Source organism: Xiphophorus maculatus, chromosome 17 (assembly GCF_002775205.1).
Source record: "Xiphophorus maculatus strain JP 163 A chromosome 17, X_maculatus-5.0-male, whole genome shotgun sequence".
In the NCBI taxonomy this organism is placed as follows: domain Eukaryota; kingdom Metazoa; phylum Chordata; class Actinopteri; order Cyprinodontiformes; family Poeciliidae; genus Xiphophorus; species Xiphophorus maculatus.
In genome coordinates this window covers 6,918,257-6,941,688 of record NC_036459.1, presented here as the reverse complement: position 1 = coordinate 6,941,688, position 23,432 = coordinate 6,918,257, and the positions used below count along the sequence as shown (strand labels likewise).

At 36.3% G+C, this 23,432-nt stretch overlaps 1 protein-coding gene across 4 annotated transcripts in view; it reads left to right on the top strand.

The window, feature by feature from the left end:
* anks1b (ankyrin repeat and sterile alpha motif domain containing 1B) overlaps positions 1 to 23,432 on the top strand; it is a 187,679-nt gene that overhangs the window by 34,706 nt on the left and 129,541 nt on the right. For all 4 annotated transcript variants that reach the window (XM_014473658.2, XM_023350596.1, XM_023350595.1 and 1 more), the window contains exons 2-5: positions 10,849 to 10,929; positions 12,290 to 12,446; positions 20,927 to 21,079; positions 22,725 to 22,868. In XM_014473658.2, coding sequence (XP_014329144.2) covers positions 10,849 to 10,929; positions 12,290 to 12,446; positions 20,927 to 21,079; positions 22,725 to 22,868 — 535 coding nt within the window. The remainder of the gene's footprint in view (positions 1 to 10,848; positions 10,930 to 12,289; positions 12,447 to 20,926; positions 21,080 to 22,724; positions 22,869 to 23,432) is intronic.

The following is a 23,432-nucleotide window of genomic DNA, read 5'->3' as shown; positions in this document are numbered from 1 at the left end:
GGTGGGTAATTGCATGCAGCTGTGCGTGAACACAACTTGGCAGCGGACTCCTTAATTTGTCTGTATGAGCTCTTTTTGGCTGTTTGTGTGAGAGAGAATCACTGTTTAAATTAAAATAAAAAATATAAAAGTGAGTTTGAAAGCAGCAGCTGAAGAAGCAGGTCGTAAAGGTATTTAGATGTAAAGAAGGATAAAGTAAAGAGCTGTCGTAATGTCGGGGTTAAGGGTGGAGAGAAAGTGTTTCTGCTGTGGCTTCAGGCAAAGTTTGTTTCATCTTCAACTTAAAAATAAAAGCTCTCTGTGAGGATTAAATGCTCCATAAAGTAGCCAAGCTGCAAAACATTCAAAGTGCCTCAAGATCTAAATAACGAGCGTTACATGAAGGGACAGAAAGATTATTTAGATTTTAACATTAATGTTAAACGCATATCCTGTGAATGAAAGTTTAGCTTAATTCTGAGCAGAAATACAGAATTAAAACTAAATATAGTTTTTGTTTAAGAGGTTACTGCACATTTATTGTTCAATTATTGCCTGGGTAGCTAGCCTGCAGTCAGTTGCCGAACAAACATGCAGCTATTAGCTTAACAGATGTAGTTTTAACACTCCTGTTTTTGCAGTCAGTGTAATACTGTAACCCAAAAAAGAAGTTCTTGTTATTTTTATTGTTATCACAATAATACCACTAAATATTGTGATAAATGCTATTGATATCCGGTTGTTTTTCTTAAACACTATTACAAAATTCAATTGGATGCACACTTTCCAAAATTGTCCAATTTTGTCTCTTCAGTCCATTGAACATTTTCCCTAAAATCTTGAAACACTAAAAGTTTTATTTGCCCAGCATTTTTCCTACTTTGCGACCTTCTGAATGAAGAGTTTGGGTAGATTTTGGTTTGACAATTTAAAGTGAAAATGTGTAAGGCAAAGTACTTTTTCACAGCCCTACAGAGAATATTACAAGTATATGTTCAAACATTTGAATACATTTGTTCTGGACATTTGAGCATAATATAATTTAACATGTATTTATCAGTGTGTAAGTGTAATTCTATTCTAATTTGGCCTCCTTACTTTCTGGGACTGCTGATCATGTTTTTTATTATTATCTTTAATTTTGTTTCAAGCTGTATTTAAATAATCAAGACTAAACTAGTGAAATTCGCTGAACCTCTGGACCCGACTGCTCCCTCTGTGTTTAGAAATTTGGAGTTGTGCGTGAGAGAAAGAAGCATTAAAATGCCTCTTGGGTAAACTCAGGTCTTCAAGGAGTCCTTTTATAGCCTGGACTGCCTGCTACTGCTGTGGGGGTGAACGCATGCACACACATGCATACACACACACACACACCCCTACACACACAGAGACGGAGAGCAGCCAGAAACGCCTTCCCTGGATATCTGCTTTGTCACCCAATAGAGCTCTAATCAACACAGTAAAACCGGAGAATAAGTGTTGAGCTTTCTGATGCAGCTTTTTGTTTTAACCCAAATGACTTTCCCTGTGGTATCGTCGTCTTATCGTGGTTTCTATTGCAGCTGCTTGGCTAATTTGTGTTCCTCGTGGAGCTGTAGATAACTGTAACTACACTGATAATTTGCCAGATGATATTTAGCTTTAACTCAGTCACCCAGTTACGTGCCATGCATTAAAGCAGTCTGGTGTTGACATGCATTTGAAAGCATGCTCTTGTATTTAATTTGTAAAAAAGCTAATTAAAATCAAGATTCGACCGCGGAAATCCAAATCGAGGAAGGCTTGAGACAAAATTGAGGGGAATCTAGAATATCAAATGAATTCATGTTCAAGAAATTCAAGGTTTTCAAATATCATTTTCCAGTTTTTTAACTGATAGGGTTGGACAGAGAGAACTGGATTGTTCTCTATTGTTTTAAGAACTGGAAATCGTCCGACTAAAGTGATGCTGTTGAGCTGAATTAACTTTTACGAAGGTGAGTCAAATTTCTAGAAACCACAGTGTGTCTAATGAGAAACAACAAAAACTGTACATTTGTCGTAATGCAAAAAACTTACGTTTTCTTTCTCACTCATCTGTGAATGTGTTCATTACCTACACAGACCGATTATTTCTCTCAACTCGGAGTGAGTTTCCTAGTAGATCTGCAGGATAAATGCATCGGCTGGTTCAGTCCAGCGAATAGATCCCAGAGCAGACGACCTTCCCTCCCTCATGCTGAATCGACATTGGGCCAAATGGATTTGTGGCGGCTGCGGTTAAGTGGAGATCCAAGGCTTTCTGTCACTTACTTACTGTGAGGAGAATAGCTTGAGGAACACACACACGCACCCCTACACACACACACACCCCGGCCCACACACACACACCCTCACACACACACAGTTTAAAAGCTGATTGTTTGTAGCTCCTCAAGGTTGTGACTGATTAGGAAAGCTGCAGCATAAATCAGTAATGGCGGTGGTTCTTTTCAAACTCCTCTTCAATTTGATTAATTTGAGAGGAGTGAAACAATGAGCATACTGTTCTGTTTCCTCTAATGCAGCGCATTTATTACAAGTGTATTGTACAGAGTTTTTTCCAGATGTGATTGTTTTTTTTGTTTATTTGCAAGAATCGATTAAGATATAGAATTTTTCTGGGGATAAACGTCCCAACGGGGCTCATTAGAAAAGGATAAATTACTATTTTTTCCTATTTGAGATGATTGTATTTATTTGAGACTTTATTAAACTTGTTCTGTGAGCTTAGGACTACATACATGCTAACTGGTTGTTTCCATCTCTATTTAAGGAAGAAAAGCAGCGTGAAGCTGTGAATCAGCTGTCTTTAGATGAAAGCATTGCAATATCTTACAATAATAATCTAATCTAGTAATACATCAGTTTTTGACACATCTGAAATATTATTATCTTGCTGCCTGCTTTATCTTTCCCCTTTATTCGCCCATATATACAAAAAGTCTGACAGTTATAAGTCAAGTTAATATCTAAACAACCTGTTGGTTATAATTCAGGACAAAAGTCAAAGATATTTAAGTCTAGAAAGTTTCTTTGATTCATTATAATCTTACTAAACATTGGTTAATTCCAGGATTTTTTCTCACTTCAGTTCAAATTCCTCATTAATTTATAGAGCTGCCTTTTAAGCGCTGTAATCTGAGTCAAAAGCTGAATTTAGTCAAGTTTAACAGTTGGGATTCGACTTGAACCCCAATTGTTAAATTATCCACTCATCTGCAAAGATGAGCGAATAATTAATCAAAGCTTCTTAAATTTGTTCTTAAAGCATCTATAAATTTACAATAAATACAAATTGAATTTTAATTTGTCATTTTAATACTTAGTTGTTGTAAAAAAGACAGCTTTGAGACTCAAAATGCTCAGCAGACTCAGGCTCAGTTTCCTTCTCATGTATCTAATCTTGTGCTTTAACTGAGAGGTGTGACTGGTGTATTGATTTATTGATTATTCAGTCCTTTTATTGGATCAGGTTTAGGGTTCAGAGAGTTTATCTGCCTGTTTTCTGCCAGCTGTTCAGCAATGCACAGCAACCTGTCAGTGCGGCGTTACTCTGTATTTATAACAGCTGGGAAAATCCCTCAAACGTATTCTAGAGTATGTCATTAAAAAGACGTTAAACCACAAGGCAAGTTTATTTATATTGCACCGAAAGTAATTTACAGGACATCAAAGGGAAGAAAAAATACATGAAAAGATGTTAGAAATCGGATTTTAAAGGCAGAACAGAAACAAATGTTTCAAACAGCTAATTAAATAGCAAAAACTGCAGGAAACGAGTGTTTTCAGGAACCAAAAAAGCAGAATTCCTGTTGTATTCATTATTATAGGGGTGTGTTGACATAAATTACCTAAATAAACTACTAAATCATCAGCAAAAGCTTTGCATTGTAATCCAAACCACAATAGCTGAAGTGTCTGCGAGGGGTGACCCAATTTATCGGCCAACGGATTTTTTGGTGCCAGTTTTATTAATAATCGGTGATCGGCCGATTTTTACATGTGAAGCCGATCTTATCCACATTGGCAAAGGTCTAAAATCCACCAGTGTCCTCTTCTTTTTCTCCCGTGAGAAAGGTTTGACTGACAGACCGACCAACCAGGTCACGTCTGCATGTTAACAGTTCATAGTTGTTACCCCACTGTTGCCAGTTCAGCAACTTTCTTGCAATATTGAGCAAACTTTCAGACAAAAAGAATTAGTATCGACCAAACTTGTAATCGGCTGGTTAGGCTTTTTTTAAAGGGTTGGTTATCGGCGATCTGCCAGAAAACCGCAATCAGTGCACCGATTGTAGACAACGTTCAAACTCATTTTTGTTTCCCTTAAATGCTTTAGGAGACAGTCTCTTTTACAAAAGTTAGAAATCTTAATTTACCATCTATTTCTTGCAACTATACCTGATTTAAAAGTTGATGTATCAAATCTAGTTATAAGGAGTGAAAAGGATGTTAAAAAATTTGGAAGTCATCAGGATCACCAGAAAGCATTTGAATTTTTCCTTTGTCTGTAAAAATTCATGAAAAAACTTCTTCCTAATGAATATTTTATAGTCCAAGACTGAGTGAGGATTTCACTGCTTTTGTAATTGGTGGAGAGCAGCAGACAGTGACAGATAGGAGCGATGGGAAAACACCTCCATGTGTGAAACGGGGCAGAATCGCCTGCAGCACTGAGGAGGTGTGAATGGGATTTTCTTCCTGATGTGGGAATCGACTGAAATGAAGATCGGTGTCATTCTGACGGCAACACCTGGGGAAATCCCTCAGCTTCAAATATTATGCAAGTACACTGTACTGTTATAAAAGTAATTGATTTCTTGCGTTTTTTTGTTGCGCTAAAACACGTGTCAAACTCAAGGCCCGGGGGCCAAATCCAGCCCGCCATAGATTTTTATGCGGCCCTTTAGAACTGTCAAAATAACTGTGTGCTTAAATATTATTTTATCAATCTAATCAAAGCAGTTTTCTATCTATTTACTACCAAATTACGTCATGGAAATTCACACAAAATCAACAAATCGCTGCACTTTTTCAAACTAATACATAATTGTGAGTTTATTGCAGATTTTTGGATCTAAATGATTATTTACAGTATTTCTTTCTTCTACTATACAGCTGCTTCAGCCTCACTTGATGTGAAGTTATAATCCATAATGATACGGCAAGTAATAAGAAGTGCAAATATTTCCAAATTAGTAGCACAGGCTCTTTGATTTTTATTGCAAAAAATCACAAAAACAATCGTTAAATCCTGGAGGGACGGAAAAGATTTTCAATATTATTTAATCTTAAGAATTGATTTATATTTTAACAGTTTTTTTTTTGTGGGTTTTATCAATACGTTCTGGCACAACCGGCCCCTTTAAAAGCATTCACAATCTTGATTTAGGCCAAAATGAAAATGAGTTTGATACCCCTGTGCTAAAGGATCACAAAGATTTTTAGAGGAGAGAAAGAGAACCTGAGTAAATATAAAATTCAGTTTTCAAATGGTGATTTTATGTACTAGAAACAAGATTTTAAAAACACATGGCCGTGTGTGAAAATATAATTGCCTCCCATATTAAATTATGAATTTACTCTCAGTAACCGCATTTCTCTGAGTGCAACACTCAACCCTAATTATGACCAGATCTGTACGATCAAGAAATGACTTCAGTTGGACCCGCCTGAGAACATGGAGCAGGAGAAAAGATTTTTAAAAAGCAAGACATCATCTGAGTGTTATTTTGGATGTTGTGCCTTTTTGCTCATCCTGTAATTGTGCCAATCAAGATGCCATCTTAAAACATTCACACATTTATTGAAAGTAGTTCTCTAAAATAGTCCCAAACTTGTAAAGATATCTTTGGATAAAGGGAAATTTTCACTCAAACTAACAGTTCCGTTAGTCTCTTCCAGTATTTTTGCAAATTTGAATTTCACCTCTGAATTATTTGTAAATTTTTATAAAAATCCTTAGTTGTGCAAATTTTTCCGCAAAGTGATGCGAACCATCACTTTCTATGCTCTGATTGGTCAGTTTTGTAAATTTTATATTTATTCCACAAACAAGAAAAGAGAAAAATGCGGCATTGCTTCGTATTTTTCTTTTTGCAGATGTAACCAGTAATGTTGCTGTTTTTCACAAACATAATGTTCGTGACATGTTGTGAGAGCGCTGTGTGCGTGTTACAGGGAAAAAAGACGGGAACATTAATAACTTGCATAAAGCCACAAACTCATTCTGCTGTATCTGCTCTCTTCCTGTGTATATTTGTAAAGCCACGCATATTTATCAGCTTTGCTTAAATTTTACTTTTAGGAAAAGGAGTGATTCAAGTTTTCTTCACATGCTGCCTTATAAATGCCTACTAGTTGCTGCGTTGTCATTTCAAATGTGCACAAAATGTTTGCTAATGTTGAAAAAACACAAAATTGACATCGCAATGTTTCCATTAGATAAGAATCAAAATAAAAAAATCACATCAATAAGCTTGTTTACGTAATAAGTCATTAATAAACATCATCCTCCTGTGATGATGGCGTCTTCTTTGTCTTTTCTGCCAGTAGAAACGTCCAGATGTTGGTCACATGACTTGTGATCAACACAACCTTTTTGTCTTTCCTTGGGTTTGTTGTTTTGTTGTATTTCCTTATTATTCATGTACAGCACTTTGAATCGCCTTGTTGCTGAAAACGTGCTATATAAATAAAATTACCTTATGGAAAAAGTGTCTCCATTGCAGTTTTGTGAATTTTACTAATTTCAATAGAGCCGAAAAACTACAAAAAATGTTATTGACGTTTTCTCAAAATTGGTACCTTTCCATTGAACTAATTTATCTCCGTAATTCCAATTGGTGCAGTTATATTGTCAATGGAAATGCAGCTAGAGACTAAAGTGATCCCGACTCCGAAAATATCAATAAAATTTTATTTGTGTAGCACATTCAGCAGCAAGGCATTTCGAAGTGCTTTACATCATAAAGACACAAAAATACAAAGTCAACAACATTACATTTTGCCATTGTTACACATCAGATTATTGATTGATGTTTTGTGATTATGTTTCAAAAGCAGCTCTAAACAGCTGGGTTTTTAGTCCAGATTAAAAGGAACTCAGTGTTTTGGCTGTTTTGCCGTTTTCTGGTAGTTTGTTCCAGATTTGTGGTGCATAGAAGCTGAATGCTGCTTCTCCATTTAGACCAGAACCAGAAGACCTGAGAGGTCTGAAAGGTTAATACAAGAACAGCAGATCTTTAATGTATTTTGGTGCTAAGATGTTCAGTAACAACAATATTTTAAAGTCTATTCTAGCCAGTGTTAGGACTTTAAAATTGGTGTGATGTGCTCTTACATCATAGTTTTAGTCAGAACACCTGCAGCAGCGTTCTGAATCAGCTGCGGCTGGAGGACTGATTTTTTAAATTTTATTTTATTTTTCCAGACACTGTTGCAGTAATCAATGCGACTAAAGATAAACGCATGGATGAGTTTCTCTAGAGCTCGCTGAGACATTAGTCTTCTAACCCTGGAAATGTTCTTCAGGTGATAGAAGGATCCTGATCTGTGCATGTCCGCCTGCAGGAGACAGGAAAACGCTCCTGGCCTGAAGCGTCTCTGTGGCTGGACTGACTCTGTGAGAGTTTGGGAGTTTAAACATCCAAGTAAACTACATATCTCGTCTTTGTGCACCTTGTTTGGTCATATCAGCCAGAGAGGATTCTCTGTGCTGCTTTAAATCAGCAGGTATCTCTTCTGCTTCTCTCTCAAAACAGGATGTGAAGCAAGTCCACTTCCTGTGTGGCTTGTTGTGCTCCGATAACAAGCCGCACGTCGCCTTATATCTGTTCCTCTTTATGATTTCCCCTGAAGTTTTTGCTGTTGTTGAACCCTCAGTTCCCCCTAAAGTGCCTTTGATTTCGTTTTTATTCAGAAGCACGAACCTCAGCAGGTTCATGGATTAATTCGACTTACCTTTCCCTCTTCTGAAAAGAAGCCTTGACTACAAAGGTTTCACTTATTTTTCCTCCCTCCTTTGATGGGAATTCTCTGCTTTGATGTAGCTTGAACTTTCCTGCAGCATGATGCCTGCTTTACTGTCTGTAATGAGATGCTGCTAATAAAAACGTTCCTTCTCAGACGCTAAACGAGGAGTTTAAATCCAAAATAAGAAACTGTGTTCAACGTGAAAGACGTCAAAGGTTGGCTTCTTTGAAATGGCACTTTTAAAGATGAAAGGAGTACGTTTTGCTCCTTCCTCCTGCCTTTGCTTTAAATTTGGACAAATCTCGCTACTGCAGCACTTTGCTGAAATATGCAAAGCAATTAATCTGTTTCGCATCTTGTTGTGTCACATCTGCAGACTTCAATGTATTAGATGGATATTTGAGGCATCAAACCAACTCAGAGTAGTACATAATTGTGAGTTTGAATTAACACATAAAAATCTGTAAAGTGTGGTGCTGCTTTTGTCCCACTTTCCTTTGATAGTAGTGAATAAAATCAACCAAATTAATATGTAGTCCAGCTGAAATGATCTGATTTTGTAGTCTGGAAATTATAATACAAATTCAGCTTAATTAAAAAATGTTCATATTTGATTTGACAGTGAAAACATGTGCATACATAACCAAGAACAAAATAATATTTTTACCACTACTTTTCTGTTTGAAAAGGAGTTGAACACTTATTCAAGCCTTCCTCTTATTTCAATTTAATTTAATATACTGCTTACTGACTCAATAGTTATTGAAAATTTGTAATTAAAAGATGGTCATAATATTTATGTGCCTGTTCAATATACTGTTAAAACAAGTAAATTATATTACAGACAAAGTAGTAAACTAAAATAATGACAATTGTAAATAACTGGACATACAGAATCAGAAAAATGACCAACTCTTCTCCAATTTACACCTATAAATTCTTCTTAAACTGTTCTATAACAATAAATAAAATATGAAAAAAAACCTTATGATAATAAGATAACCATAATAAAACAATTACATGACATGCTTTTCAGAAAAAAATAGTGAAAATCATCTCCTTTTTCATACATTTTTTATCAGAAACTCATAAAAATCATTGCAAGATAACAAAATGTAGTCAAATTTCAGAAATTTTAACTTCTCTCTGTCTCATCCTGTCTTTGATTTGTACATGTAGGTGCAGGTGATGTTTAAAAGTTTTCCCATGTGGTTGTAGAGCGGTTCAAACCGTCAGTGTAACTGAAGAAGGGTTCATACAGAGGGCAGCATTGCTCTGCCTGCTGGGACGCCTTTCATGGGGTTTGACCTTTTCACCTTTCAGTGATTATGATAAAACAATGAATGAGTTGAAGATGGAGTCAAAAATCTCCTGTGGGAGTAACCAGATGAGAATCGTTATTAAAGCTTTTATGGAAATGTAAAGTTTGGTCGTCGGTAAGGACTTTCCGTTTCATTTCTGGGGTTAATTAGAAAGGATTATGTCTGCGTGTTTGACAAACGCAGCAGCTACTCCCTCCCTATCGCCTTAACTCAGATTAATCTTCTAATTCTGTTGGAACTCGGCTGGACGGGTCCGCGGTTCCACTGGAAGCAATGCAGAGGCAACCGGGAGGTGGAGGAGCAGATAAGAGAGATGGATTCAGCAGGAAGTGACTCATCAAGTTGTGATCCACTGAGTGTGATGTTTTATTTTCTAACAGGGACGGTATCTGTGTTTTGGATTTATTTCCCCCCCCTCCCCCAGTAGACAAGAGTTTATCATTTTTGCAGGTTTCAGCATCATCTGTAATATCTGGTTCATATAAATTAGAATTTGAGTAATGGTTGTTTCAAACAAAATCACAATTTCTAGAAATATTTGGTTGGTAATTCATGCCTTTCTACTTCCCTACGAAGTGAATAAAGTTACACTAACATTTGTAATTAATTTGTGTGTTAATTCAGTTCAATTATAGCAAACAAATTCACAATAAATGTAGCATCAGATCCAGTTTACATAGATGAATCATAAAGGCAGATTTAAAACCAATTAAATTAATTACCAATAAATTTATGTTGCTGACTTTTTTCTTTCATCTTGTGGATGTGTGTGGCGGCAGTGGAAAGAAAACCTCTATTTAACAGGAACAAATCTCCAAAATCTTAATCGTACTGGATAAATTATTAAATTTAACACATACTAAAGAATAAAGTCACAGAAATGTTCTGCAGGTCTTATTTTCAATCAAATTTGAGTCAAAACATAAAGTTTTAAGGACATAATGTTTGTTGATCTGTTTATGGACTCAAAAAAGGTGGGAATTTTCAGTTTTCATTCATGTAATAAATGAACCAGAGTTTCTACCTGGTTTTTAAAAAGTATGGAGAACTGTGGAATATGATTTCACTGCTTTCCAGAGATGGGTAAATATTAGTATTTCCAAATCTTTCCCAATGTCATTTTGTTTCATTCCTTCCTCCCTTATTCACTTCCTTCTTTTATTTTTTTTTGTTTTCTCTCTTTCTTGTGTCCTTCCTTCCTTCCTTGGGCACTTATTTTACTTTTTTTTGTCTTTCTCTCCTTGTATCCCATCTTTGTCTTTTCTCATCCTTCTTCCCTCATTTCTTCTAGATTATTCTTTCCCCCTATATACGTCATAGAACTGTCTTCCTTAAATTTGTGGCGAACTTCAGTATTTTATTTTTAAAAACTTACTGAGACCTCTAGAAAGACAAAAAGAATGTTTAATGTTTACATCAAAAGTGAGACGTGATGATTTAGTTGCCGATTATTTCACAGCAGAAAATCAGAAACTGTCTGTCTGTAGTTTAACTGGACTCCAGACGTCACCGTGGCTCATTATTAATTGCGATGTGTGTTTTTGTGCTGCAGCATGTGGAAGGGCGTCAACGTGAACTGCACAGACAGCTCAGGATACACACCTTTACATCACGCTTCGCTCAACGGACACAGGTAGGAAAACGCTCCCTCTGCATCCATTCACACTCATTTTCTTGGGCCACATTAAAGTCATGAACGCTCTTAAAGGGCCAGTTGTTCCAGAATCCATTGATAAAACCAATTAAACTGCTAAAATATTAATAAATCGCTGTCCCTGCAGGATTTTGTGATTGATTGTTTTTGTGGGGGTTTTTTAAAATAAAAATTATAGATTTTGTGGCACTGATATTTTTAAGGATTTTGTTTTACGATATTTGTGCTAATGTATGATGTTAAATGTGACTTTTTATCACATTTAATATTAATCACAGACTATAACTTGACACCAAGTAAGGCAGCAGTCACTTATACCCAATGTTTTTGACCAATTTGGAGAAATTTTTTTAATAAAATAAAAGAAACTGTGGGGATATGTTGATTTCGTGTGAATTTTGCATATTTGTTAAAACCTGAAAGGTCTTATTGATGTAATTTAGAGGGCCACATAAAAACCAATAGCGGGCCAGATTTGGCCCCCAGGCCTTGAGTTTGACACGTGATCTAAACTGATCTAGAGGAGCAATACAGGATATGCATCTGGTTTAAAGTTTCCTGCTCCTTTATGTCAGCATCATTGCTGTGCTTCTTTAGTTGGGACTTCTCAGAAAACACATGGGATTATCTTTCCATTTGTTCTGCTCGGTGGAACTGAGGGATTAATGTTTGGGGGCAATTATGTGGATTTCTTCCCTTATATCAGCTGGGGAAGGAAAGAAATGAAAATACAGACTTACTAAAACTTAGGCTGCCAGTAAAAAGCCTCAGAGATCTTAACATTTAGTTAGGAAGTAAAGAAAGAAAATACATGGATCTGTTCTCAGGCTGGTAGTCAGTACTTTTTTCCCCCAAAATTTCCTTGACATTTATTGAATCTTCCAGGTTGAAAGCAAACATTCTCCTCATGTAACTCAGCTCCCGCCTGTCACCACAATCAGATGGAATAATCTGGGAATATTACGACATTAACATGAGGCGAGCAGCTCATTAAAATGCTGAGCTCCTGGGAGACGTTTTGCCCTTTTGTCTCCCTTCTGACATTTTCAATGCTAATCAAGCTTCACATAATTTCCCATTTCCTCTTTGGATGGAGGGGGCAAATGCAGCCTGAATTCTGTCAAAATAAAACACATTTTAGTCAGAATAACAAGATCAAATTGATGCTAGGAAGTGGGATTATTTTTGCGTAATGCGGTATCCTCATCTTAACTTAAAGATGAACCAAGTATTTTGTATGGATATTATTGTTTATATCCAGAATTAGAGAGGGAATTTCAGACATATATGCTTTCTGAGACATATATACTGTTATTAATTAATGTTTCTGTTCTTTTAGGGAAGTGGTGCTGAAGCTGCTGCAGTCCGAGGCGTCTCCAAACCTGGCTGACAGTAAAGGCTGCTTCCCGCTGCACCTGGCCGCCTGGCGGGGTGACGTGGACATCGTCCGCATCCTCATCCACCACGGCCCGTCACACGGCCGGGTCAACCAGCAGGTAATCCCAGTAATCCCATTGTTATCCTCAGGTAACCCTGTAATCTGGAATAAACCTGCTCCTTCTTCCTTTATTTATCCTTTATCTGATGTCTATTTATTTCTCATTTTGTACTATTCATTTCTTTATCTTTGTATATTACGTATATACACATAACCTGCATCTTAACTCGAGTCGAGCAAATCTCAATCTCGTTGTAATCTGTTGATGACAATGACAAATAAATCTTATCTTATCTTATCTTTATTTAGCACTGCTGACTTTTGAAGTTGATGCCACAAATTCAGGAAACCAGAAATAAATAAATCCTGAGTATCAGATTGTTAACATGCCATATTGTCTCATTTACAGTAGTATCTAATATCTAACAGTAATATTTTTTGACGTTAAAGCTAGAAGCCAAAATACTGACAGTCATTAATTAATTCAATGGAAATGTCAGAGAAAGATGGAAGAAATGAAAGTGAACAAAGATCCTCATAAATAGGAAATGAGCACAAGTTTTTACTTTATGCAGGTTTTTGTATGTAACATATTTTGGCGTTGGGTGTTGAACATTTTTAAAAGGAAAACTTTCCTCTATATTAAAATTTGATTCTTAGTTTTGCACATAACATTTGAGTTTTTGGAAAAAACATGTGCGGGAAACACTTTTGTGTATTTAAGTATTTTTATTTACACGTGGCAGCTGATTTCCGACTATTTTTTATTTGCCAAAAGTAGTTTACATTTGTATTTATTTTATAATTTGTCTGACACACTAAAAGTATTTTGTGATTATATTTATATATAAATATATTTTGTATTCTGTTCTATAAAGTAAAAAGGAGTTACTTATTTGTTTGGCCAAATAAATAAAAAAACAAAGCACCCGTTCTGCAGAACAAGTGGAATATTGTCTGTGATATTCATATCAGGGTATTAAAACAACATAATGTGATCATTTTTATTTTGGCAATATCGCCCTCCTCTATTTCAGATTATTCTTGTTTTATGTCTAATAGTTTGGATTATGAATGTTTTATAATCTTTGTCTTAAACATTCAGTTTACTTTCATGGCTCCTCGTCTTGGAACAATGGCTGCACGTTTGCGTTTTATCTCTGCTCTTGCTTGAGGTAAAAGCATCGTCTTCTCCACCGCTGTATTTCTGAGATCATGCGATCCGACGCCGCTGCAGGTTCTGTTATGGTGGCCTCTGTCGGAGTGAGCCCATCCCTTCCCGTTTCTGACAGGCTGCTGGGAGCGTTCAGCCTGCCGCCGCTGTCATTCCTTATCTGCGAAAACGACCTTCTTCTCCTCCCTCACGCTCTTCCTGTCCGTCTTCGCTTGCAGCATATTGACGGCGGCACGGATCACTGGCGCAGAAAGTGGCAGTGAATCAGATCCGCTGTGGAAAACGCTAAATGGATGTGTGTGTGATGCCAGCGTAAAGCAGTAATGGACCCTGTAGGTTATTGGGAGGGTTATTTAGCCTAACTAATAACTCAGTTTTCCTGTGTCTCCATTAGCCAAATGCTTCTCCTATGGGAGCTGTTGCTTTAATTGTTTGCAATGAGAAATGATGCACCTTGCCCCTGAAATTAAGAGGTTTGTCAGCAAGTGAACATGCGTAATTTCCTGTTTTTATTTACCCACTCTGTGACTGAAAGAGCTGAGAGAGCGGCTGTGTACAAACGAGTAAAAGCTGCTGATGCAAAAGATATCGTACAGACATTATGACCTTCAATGGGTTCGTCTTCTGGTGTCTGCTTGTTTGGAGTAGATATTCTAGTCAAATTGTAATTTTTAGGCTTGTTGGTGAATCATTTCTGAAATTTTATGGATTTGACCACAACGTCTGGACTTTGAGATCAGCTTTTTTCAGATGTGGAAGCAGAAAAATCATATTTTTAAATTTTTTCCCCATAATAAAACCATATAATTGTGCAAATTGGAATTACGAAAATAAATTAGCTTAACTCACATTTTGTCATAAAGGTTTTGAGCTAGGATTTTCAGCTGTATTGATATTTCTGAAATGGAAACACTTTTCCTTTTTTGCATCACACAAGTTGTCATTGACAATCGGATGTTACTACTGGTGGGAGAGACGAAGAAGACGACAGAAAGTAGCAGGAGAATGATGGCATGCCATGTTTCGTAATGACTTATCAGATGAATGTGTGATTGTAATTGCATTTTTTATTTAATGGAAACACCACAATTGTTGGTGAACATTGACAAAGTTTTGCTCACATTTGTGATGGACACGTTTTGTGGATTTAGTTCTGTCTTTTCCTTCCATCCATCTGTCTTTTTTTTTGTAACATTTTAAGTTTTGAGTTCATAAAATTAATCGAATAAATTGGTGATTCGATGGTCATCCTGGAAAGAGAGCCAGCAAAGCTTATAATAGTTGCAAAAAAACACCTAAAAGGAGAATCTCCTCCTGGTAGATTCCCAAACATTCACTTGAGTTTGTCCAAAGATAAAATTTGAAAGATATTGTACCTAAAATAATAATGCAGAGAAACCTTGTTGTTGCAGTTATTGATGTGAGGTAGTTGTTGTTTTCAGGTGGGAGTTAAATGGATTGGCTGTTTGAGTTTGTTTAGAAGCCTAAGTCTAGTATTTTCTCTCTGCCTGTCATAGGTCGCCATTAAACTTATTTTCATTCACATCTTGAGAACTAAAAGTTGCAGAACGTCACCCGGTTCTACCAATTCAGACACTATAGTTGTGTCAGTAAAACTAGTTTTAAATCTGATTTAAGATGTTGTTTTATTTGTCCTTATTGGTGTTTGTGAAGAGATGAATGACATCAATAAGGAGAATTACTTGGAAGTAAATGAAAAAATGGTGTGTAAGTAGGTTAATCCCACTCTGCAATCAATAGGTGATTATTGGAAGTTGGTGGATGTTATGAGGGAGAGGTAGACCAGTTCCAGCTCACTGCTTGTTGCCTAATTGGTCCCAGTAGTTTCCATTGACGGCTTGTTTTTGTTTATCGCAGGAGCATGTGAGTGTGAGAGGTCTGGCTGCCTGGATGGAGAATGTGATTACTATATTCTGAGTGTATGTATGTGCAGGAGAGACAGTGATTGATAGTGAAGGATTGCTTGTTTACCGAAGGCGTACACTCGGCTTCTAGAGGCCAAGTGAATGTTTTGAAGGCTGACAACTTACTTGTTGTGATTTCTTTCTCTGATTGACTCTGAAGCAGCTGGCTTACTCAAGCCTGGACTTTGATATGTTGATTTTTTTTTTTTTCTAATTCGTTTTGGAGTAAAGTCACACCTTCATAAAGGAAATTACTTAAAGTTGGTATGGGAATCTGTCATCCTTCCATTTTTTTTGATATTGTTGAATTATTAATGCTTTACATAAATAAATATAATAATTTTTTCAAGTTTATCTATTTTTCTAACTTTTCTGCAGTGAGGGGATATAATGTTTAGAATAGAGAACAGAGAAGTGTCCTTACATTAGCTGTTAGCATGATTAGCAATTGTAGGATAACGAAAGCAGTAATGTTTGTCTTTATTTCCCAAATATATAGATTATTACCTTTACTGTGAGATTTCCAAAACCTTCATAACAGAGGATGACAGCTGTAAAGAACACAAGAGCGTCTGTTTTACCTTCCTGTTATCTGCTCAACATCTTGCTCTCTTCTTATATATAACTGCCTGAATGAACTGCAGACAGAAATAAAATGCAGCTTTTACAGCAGATATATTCCAGCAATGTTATGTTTTCCATCAGCAGAAGGAATAAAGTTACTTTGTTTTGCTTTCCTCCTCCTTTCTTCACTCTCCTAAAGAAGACATCAGCAGCCTGCTAAAGAGCAGCACACCTTTCCCCAGTAAGGCCTACTGGAAATCATGTGAACCAAGCCAAAGGTTACAGACTCATGAGGTCATTTGCCTTTCATAACTTTCCCCCCAATTTATTTCTGTGCAAATACCCATAAGCATTCACCTTACATTCTTGGTAACTCGACGCTCCATGTTGCTACGACACAGCAAAAACGAAACCATATGTTTCCCAACGATCAACGTGAACTCTCTGAGAACACATGCTACTGCTGGGAGAAACCGCTCTGGGAAAGGCCTCCGCCACGCCGACGGCTGCCAAAACACACAGTCACTCACACCGAGCCGTTGGGCGCTTTCTTATGAGTAATCTGTTTAAGGAGAAAGAGGCGGCAGCCGTATGGTTTCCACAGCCCGGTTCGGTCTTATTAAAGTTCAGCTAACGAGAACCGGCTCATCTCCGTGTGATCCCAAACAAATTACCACCCTAAGTGATTATTGCAAGATGCGAGCAGATTGTGTGTGTGAGGGCATTTAATTGAGGTGTCATGTAGAAACACTAATAAAAAAAAAGTTACTTTGCAGTTGTGTAAATAAAACCAGAGCTGTGTTTAACTTTGTAGGAAGGTCAGTGTTAAAAGAAAGCGTTCACCAGGCAGAAAACATTTGAAGATTTTTATACAATTCCTCTGGTGTCTCAATCATTTTCTAACCAAATCGGGTAATTTTTAAGAAACTTTTGCCATAGAGATTATAAATAGTTTAAGGTTTATGAAAAGAACATTTCTTAAAAAGCAGTGTGCATTAATTTGTATGTTAAGGAGATGATTTCTCAATGATCCACATTTCTTTTGGCATCTCTGCTGTTAATCCATCCATTTGGACGTCAATTTTTGTATAATCTCTCTACATCCAGTAGAGTCCAGGCTCTTCCCTTCTCAGTTTTTCCTTTGGATTATCTTTATTTAAGTCCAAAATTACAGTTTGTTTGATCAGAAACATTTAGGAAGAGCAAAATCTCTGAAATACTTTATTTATCTTTTATTTAGTTTAATTAATTTTGATTTACGGATCTCTTTTTAAAACAAATCTGGAACTAAATAATCAAGAGTCAGCACTCATCTTTGGTTTCTAGAAGGTCAGAAATCTGATGTACTGTAGTGATGGACTCTGACCTGAACCTTCAGAAACACTTAAAGATAACTACAAAGTCAGCCTTCTATCAGCTGAAGAACATTCAGAATTAATGGACTAATGTCCCAGCAAGAACTATTGAAACTTATCCATTCATCAGAGAATACTTTTAGTTTATGGCTTAGCACCAAAGTATACTAAAGATCTGTTGATGTTGTAGCTTCCAGACCACTCAGATCGTCTGGTTTTGGTTTACTTTGCATCCTCAGAGTCAGAACCAAATATGGAGCAGCAGCATTCAGTTTTTAGCTCTTTTACTCTGAAATAAATGTCCAGAAAAACCACAAAACTGCTTAAACATTGCTGAAGGCTAAAAAACATACTAAGGTGTAGTCTGGTTTTCAGTATGTCACTGTTCTCCTTTACTTTACAACTTAACTCCTTTGCTTGCTTTTTGTTTTTTTCTTTGCCTTAGAAAAAAAGGCAAAGAAAACAGGAGTTTTGTGGATAATAAAAATACTTTGGTGTAAAAAAAGTGCTTATTACTAGAATACTCCATCATTAGAGGCGCTGTGTTGTGATAGATTGGTAATTATTTTTTGTTTTCACACTCTTATGAACTTCAGCCTGTTAATCACCGCAGACTTTCAGTTTCTTTTTCTCACATTTTGCCATTTTAATCTAAAGATGTGTTAAGAGGGAATAGAGATTGAAGTAATTATCCTCATTTCTCTCATCCTCTTATTCTACAACTCGTTTCTCTGAGCTGCCAGGATTATGGGATGAAGCGACAGAGCTCATCCTGCACGTCAATCCATCAGGCGTTACTGCAGAAAACCTTCAAACAACTCTGCTTCACCTGCTCTGGTTACAAATGTAGCTGCTGCAGCACAGATATTTTTATTTTGTGGACCATATTAAAGAGAAAACAGGAAGTTATTTATCTCTTCTGGTAAAGTCAAGGTTCCAACACATTTTTGAAAAGTTTGCAGATGTTTTAAATCTGTTTGTCCTTTCTTCTGCCTGTCCATGTATAACAAAATAGGTATACTTCAGGGGTGTCCAAAGTGTGGCCCGGGGGCCATTTGCGGCCCTTGGAATGCTTTGGAGTGGCCCACTGCCACAATTCAAGAATAATAATAATTTGCCAGGCCATTGCGCAGGCATTTGGAGCATGAAGACTTTTTATTTTTAATTAAGACAAAATTATTACAGAAAAATTAAAGTCTTACAATGAAAAATGTTGGTGACAACTCAAAGTATTTAGTAACCAAGCTTTTGTCCTTGAATTTATAAAATGTGGCTGTATACTTTTAAATAAAAGTGACATAAATCTTGTTTTTATTGCTACGACTAGATAAATAAGTTGCAGACAAGATGTTTCAAAAACCTGCAAAACTCTGTTCACATTTTGGATCTAGGATAATTTATACAAAAAAACATGACTACTTGTTTAATGTATTGGAGCTTAGCTTGTTGTTGAGTAGGGAAAAAAATAAATCACAGTGTCTTGTTTTTCCTCTTTTGTGCCTTAGTTTTTTGGCCCAAGTGTCAAAAAATTTGGGCATTCCTGATCCACTTGGCCGTTTAGTCCAGCTGTGTTTGTCCTGGCCAAATGTAACCAAAACAAAAGTAAGCTATTTGTTTGGTTGCTTGTTGACAGGATTCCTGCTCAGCAGCCAATGTGCAACAATGGACCAAGTGCTGATGATATTGAGAGACTGTCAGACTGCATGTAATGGAAATATATAACCCGCTCTGAGATCACAGAGCGAGGATTTCTCTGTTTCCACTCCTCTTCTGCTTCATCTCCTCGTCCTGTCACGCCGAGTCTGAGCTCATCTCTTTGTCACTCTCCTTTCTGTCGAGGAAATCACATTTTCCAATCTGAAGCGGCGTGTGTGAGACACAGCGGCTCAGACCGCTACGTTTTATTGTCCATTTAAGGCTGCAGGGACAAATGGGTCAGTGGCAGAACCAACAATAGCTTCAGTTTTTGTGCCAGTGGTTCCTGGATCACATTTGTGATGTTCTTTCAGTATTTTTTAGTTTCTGGGTTGTTTTTACTCTTTTTAGAGCAGATATTTATTGATATTAGTGGCTTTCAGATGACCATTTGAAGCAGCGTTCTTATGGTAAAGATTTAATTCTTTACACAGTACAGAATGTAAATTAAAATATATTCTGAATGAATATAGTAAATAAAAAGTAATTTACAGTAATTTAAAGAAAGTATATAATTATACTTAATTAATCCATCAACAATATTTTTGGATGGATCCAAATTTACAGTAAGATAAGATAAAGGTAATTTTATTTCATTTTATTTATACAGCACATTTTCAGCAACAAGATATTTGAAAGTGCTTTGCATAAGTTTAAGGAAATACAAACAAAACAAAAAAGAAAACCAAAACAATAAAGCTTAAGATTTTTTTACATACCAAAATAAATTTCAACATATATAACATATACATATATTTTATGTTACACATAACATATATATGAATAAATATCAGTATTTATTCATATATCTCACATCCTCAGATCAGTCACCAGTGCAATTTTTGAGAAAATGAATTCATTACACACTTAAAATGTAATAATTGAGACAGTATTTCTACTGACTTGTGTTCATTAACTTTGCTTTATTTGTATTTTAAGAATATGTAAACAGTTTGTCTCTGAATGCATCTACTGCTTCCAGGAACAATATCTAAACAATATGTGGTTCATCGGTTTGGATTCAGAAATACAGTGCTGAATTTGCTTCTATAGCTACATGTATACTATACTTTTTCTTTTTCTTGGGGTCGGTCGTTTATTTATTTCGGTGTGACCTCAGGGAATACCAGCGACGCTGCTGATGGAGGCTGTTTGGAGACTGAGGACATGGTCAGACATTCTCAGACAGTCCATGACCTTTAAAATGCCCAGACAGACCTTTCTTAAAATATTTAGCTAGAGAAATAAAAAGGAAAAGATTCATTCATGATATTAAGCTATAATAAGTTGCTGATTTCAGTTTATAAAAGTTGTACTTCTTGTGTTGGAGGTCTTATTATTTTGAATAAAGCTGTCCAGTGTTAAATATTTGAGATGTTTTAAAATCTAAATAATTGTGTCCTGCAGATCTGAAGACAATCCTGTGTCCTAATTAGAGGTACATGTTTTCATTTAGGAGGCTCCAAATAATCCAACGTTGTTCAAAAATTTTCTTGGAAACAGATTAGTCCAGTCAGGTGTTCCTAAATCAGTTTGAAATCCCTGTGGTCAAAAGGACCTCCATTTTTAATCCTGTATTCTTTCTCTGTTTTGAAGAATGATCTGTATTCTGTGCTGTTTTTCTCAAAACATCTCCACCTTTTCTTGCTAACCATGTCTCCTGCTCCATTAATCCTCCAACTGTCCATCTCAAACTCTGACCTTTTCTTCTTCACCCCTGAATCGGCTCCACCACTTCTACGTCTGTCCTTTCACCCATCATTGCTCCCATAATTCCTGCAACCATCAAAGCCAATCGTCCCAACGTTTTCTTTCTGTTCTGCAGAACCATGAGAGGGAGACGCCGCTCCACTGCGCGGCCCAGTACGGACACACCGACGTGGTTTCAGTTCTTCTTCAGGAGCTGACCGACCCGACGATGAGAAACAACCGGCAGGAAACTCCTCTGGACCTGGCTGCACTTTATGGACGCCTGCAGGTCTCTGAGAATAAAATTTATGTGTTGTATTAAAAAAATACTGCCTTCTCACGGACTACAAGACAATATAAACACATTCGTGTGTTCAGGCGACGTGCAGTGATAGTTTATCTCCACGAATAGTTGTTTGAATTTGTCCAAAACGTAGCAGTTTCATATATCTCCTACTGGGTTTTTATGTATTATTTCTGGTGTCAATGTAAAGATGGCTGAATACAAATGAAGTACAGCATGCTTCAGATGTTTAGATATGTGATATTAGCATAGCTAGCTGCTGCTCTTAGTAGAATTACAATCTATTCACATTGTTTTGTTGATTTATTGAATCAGGTTTTATTCTTTTGCCATGCTGAGACTTTATTGGCTTTTGCAGCTCGTAATGTAACCTGCTCTGTGCTCAGACTCTGTTCCACATAGAGACAAACTAAAGAGAGAGCAGCTGAAACACCAGTAGATAATTTGATGCCGTTCAAAGCAAGGATCTGCAATTACGTTTCATTTTTTTCTCTCATGCAATTAAATGGGAGCATATTGAAATACATTACTGGGCTAATTAACAAGTCAATTCAAAACAGAGAGCAAATATGCTATCGCTAGCTTACTTCTTTAGCAAGCTTCTCCATTTGAAAGCATTTTAACTGGAGAAATATTGACTTAAATGACTTTAAAATCTTAATACTGTCCTTTAAAAGCTTCTGTTTGTCCCCATATGATACAGATGGAATGTAACTTAATTTATTGGTCCTTCAAGACATCAAATTGATCAAATTTATAACATTGCTAATTGTGAAACGCATGGTTGTTCTACATCATATTAATTTATTTCAGTAACTCATTTACTAAGTGAAAGATATAATGCTGATAAATTACACAAATAAAATTTTCAAGCCTTTAGTTCAGTTAATTCTGATAATTTTCTACTGGTAGCCGATGAACACGCATTTAATTACTTTAATTAATCAGAATGTCACATCAGACTACTAATTAAAAAAGTGTTTTTTATACAGAAATGTGGATTTAATGAAAAATATGCTAACCTGCTGCTGCTTTACACCATGGACATACTATATTAGTTCAGTTTTGTGAAAAATGTGGCAAACCACACACTGAAACACACAGATTTCTGCTGCAAATGTCTGCTGACGTTCCGACGCAGTCACACATTCTGCACGCTAAGCCAGCTGTAATTGCAGTCAAGCCACACAGGTTTATCTGACTGCAGATGAATAATTTATGAAAGCAACAGTCTCTTTCTGCATTATAACGAAGAAAAATGTAACTTACACTGGAGGAAGGTTTGAGACATATGTAGAACTCACTCTAGAAAACAGGAAAGCTGTAAATAAAGGTAAACCTTGTTATTTTCATACAGAAATCTGAGCAAAAATATAAAATAAGGTCCTTCTAAATGTATTAGAACATCACCCGATGCTGTAATAGTAATCTGGTTAAGTCAGAACTAAATAAAAAAGCATTATTGTCAGACTAATGGATGTTTTTTGTGATTTCTAATAATGAGCAGAATTGCAGATGTTAATTATTGTGACTCAACACTGTTTTATATCTGATAATTAAGCATTTTTTTGAGAGCCAGGAGGAAACGTGTCATCATTTCTGTGGCGTTTTGCTCTGTGTTTGTGGACAGGTGGTCCGCATGCTGGTGAGCGCTCACCCAAACCTGATGACGAGTCACACCCGCCTCCACACGCCGCTTCACCTGGCGGCACGAAACGGACACCACAGCACCGTCCAGACCCTGCTGGAGGCCGGCATGGACGTCAACTGTGTGGTGAGTTCAAGTCCTTCTGTTTTTTTTATATTCTTATGCTTATTAAAGGCGTGGCACTGCAAGTCAGCTCAGGCTATAAATGGTGATAAAAGAAAACATGAAAAATTTTATGGACTTTTGAGATGAGCTCTGATTATGACAACTTTTTTATCACTTGACCTAAATGTTTTGACTTTTTAACAATATATTTATTGAGCTTTTGCATATATGAAACATAGAAAATATACATTCAAACATTGAACATCCTCCACTCACAATTAACACTCAGCGTAGAAAATAATAAAAAAAGAAAATAAATAAAAACAAAAAATATTCTGATGCATAAAGGTAAATATATGTATAGATATACAGATAAATAAAATAAAAATTGAATCATTCAACTCTTTTATCGCTCTTTTATTTAAAATATTATAAATATGAATTAATATTAGTCTTTTTAGGTGATGTTCTATTTTAAAGCAGCTGTTTTTTAAGTTTATCCATGTTTCAATTACAATTATTTCCGTTATTATCAGAATCAGTTTGAACTTAAAATCAGAACCAAAATTATCCTTCCAATCACCT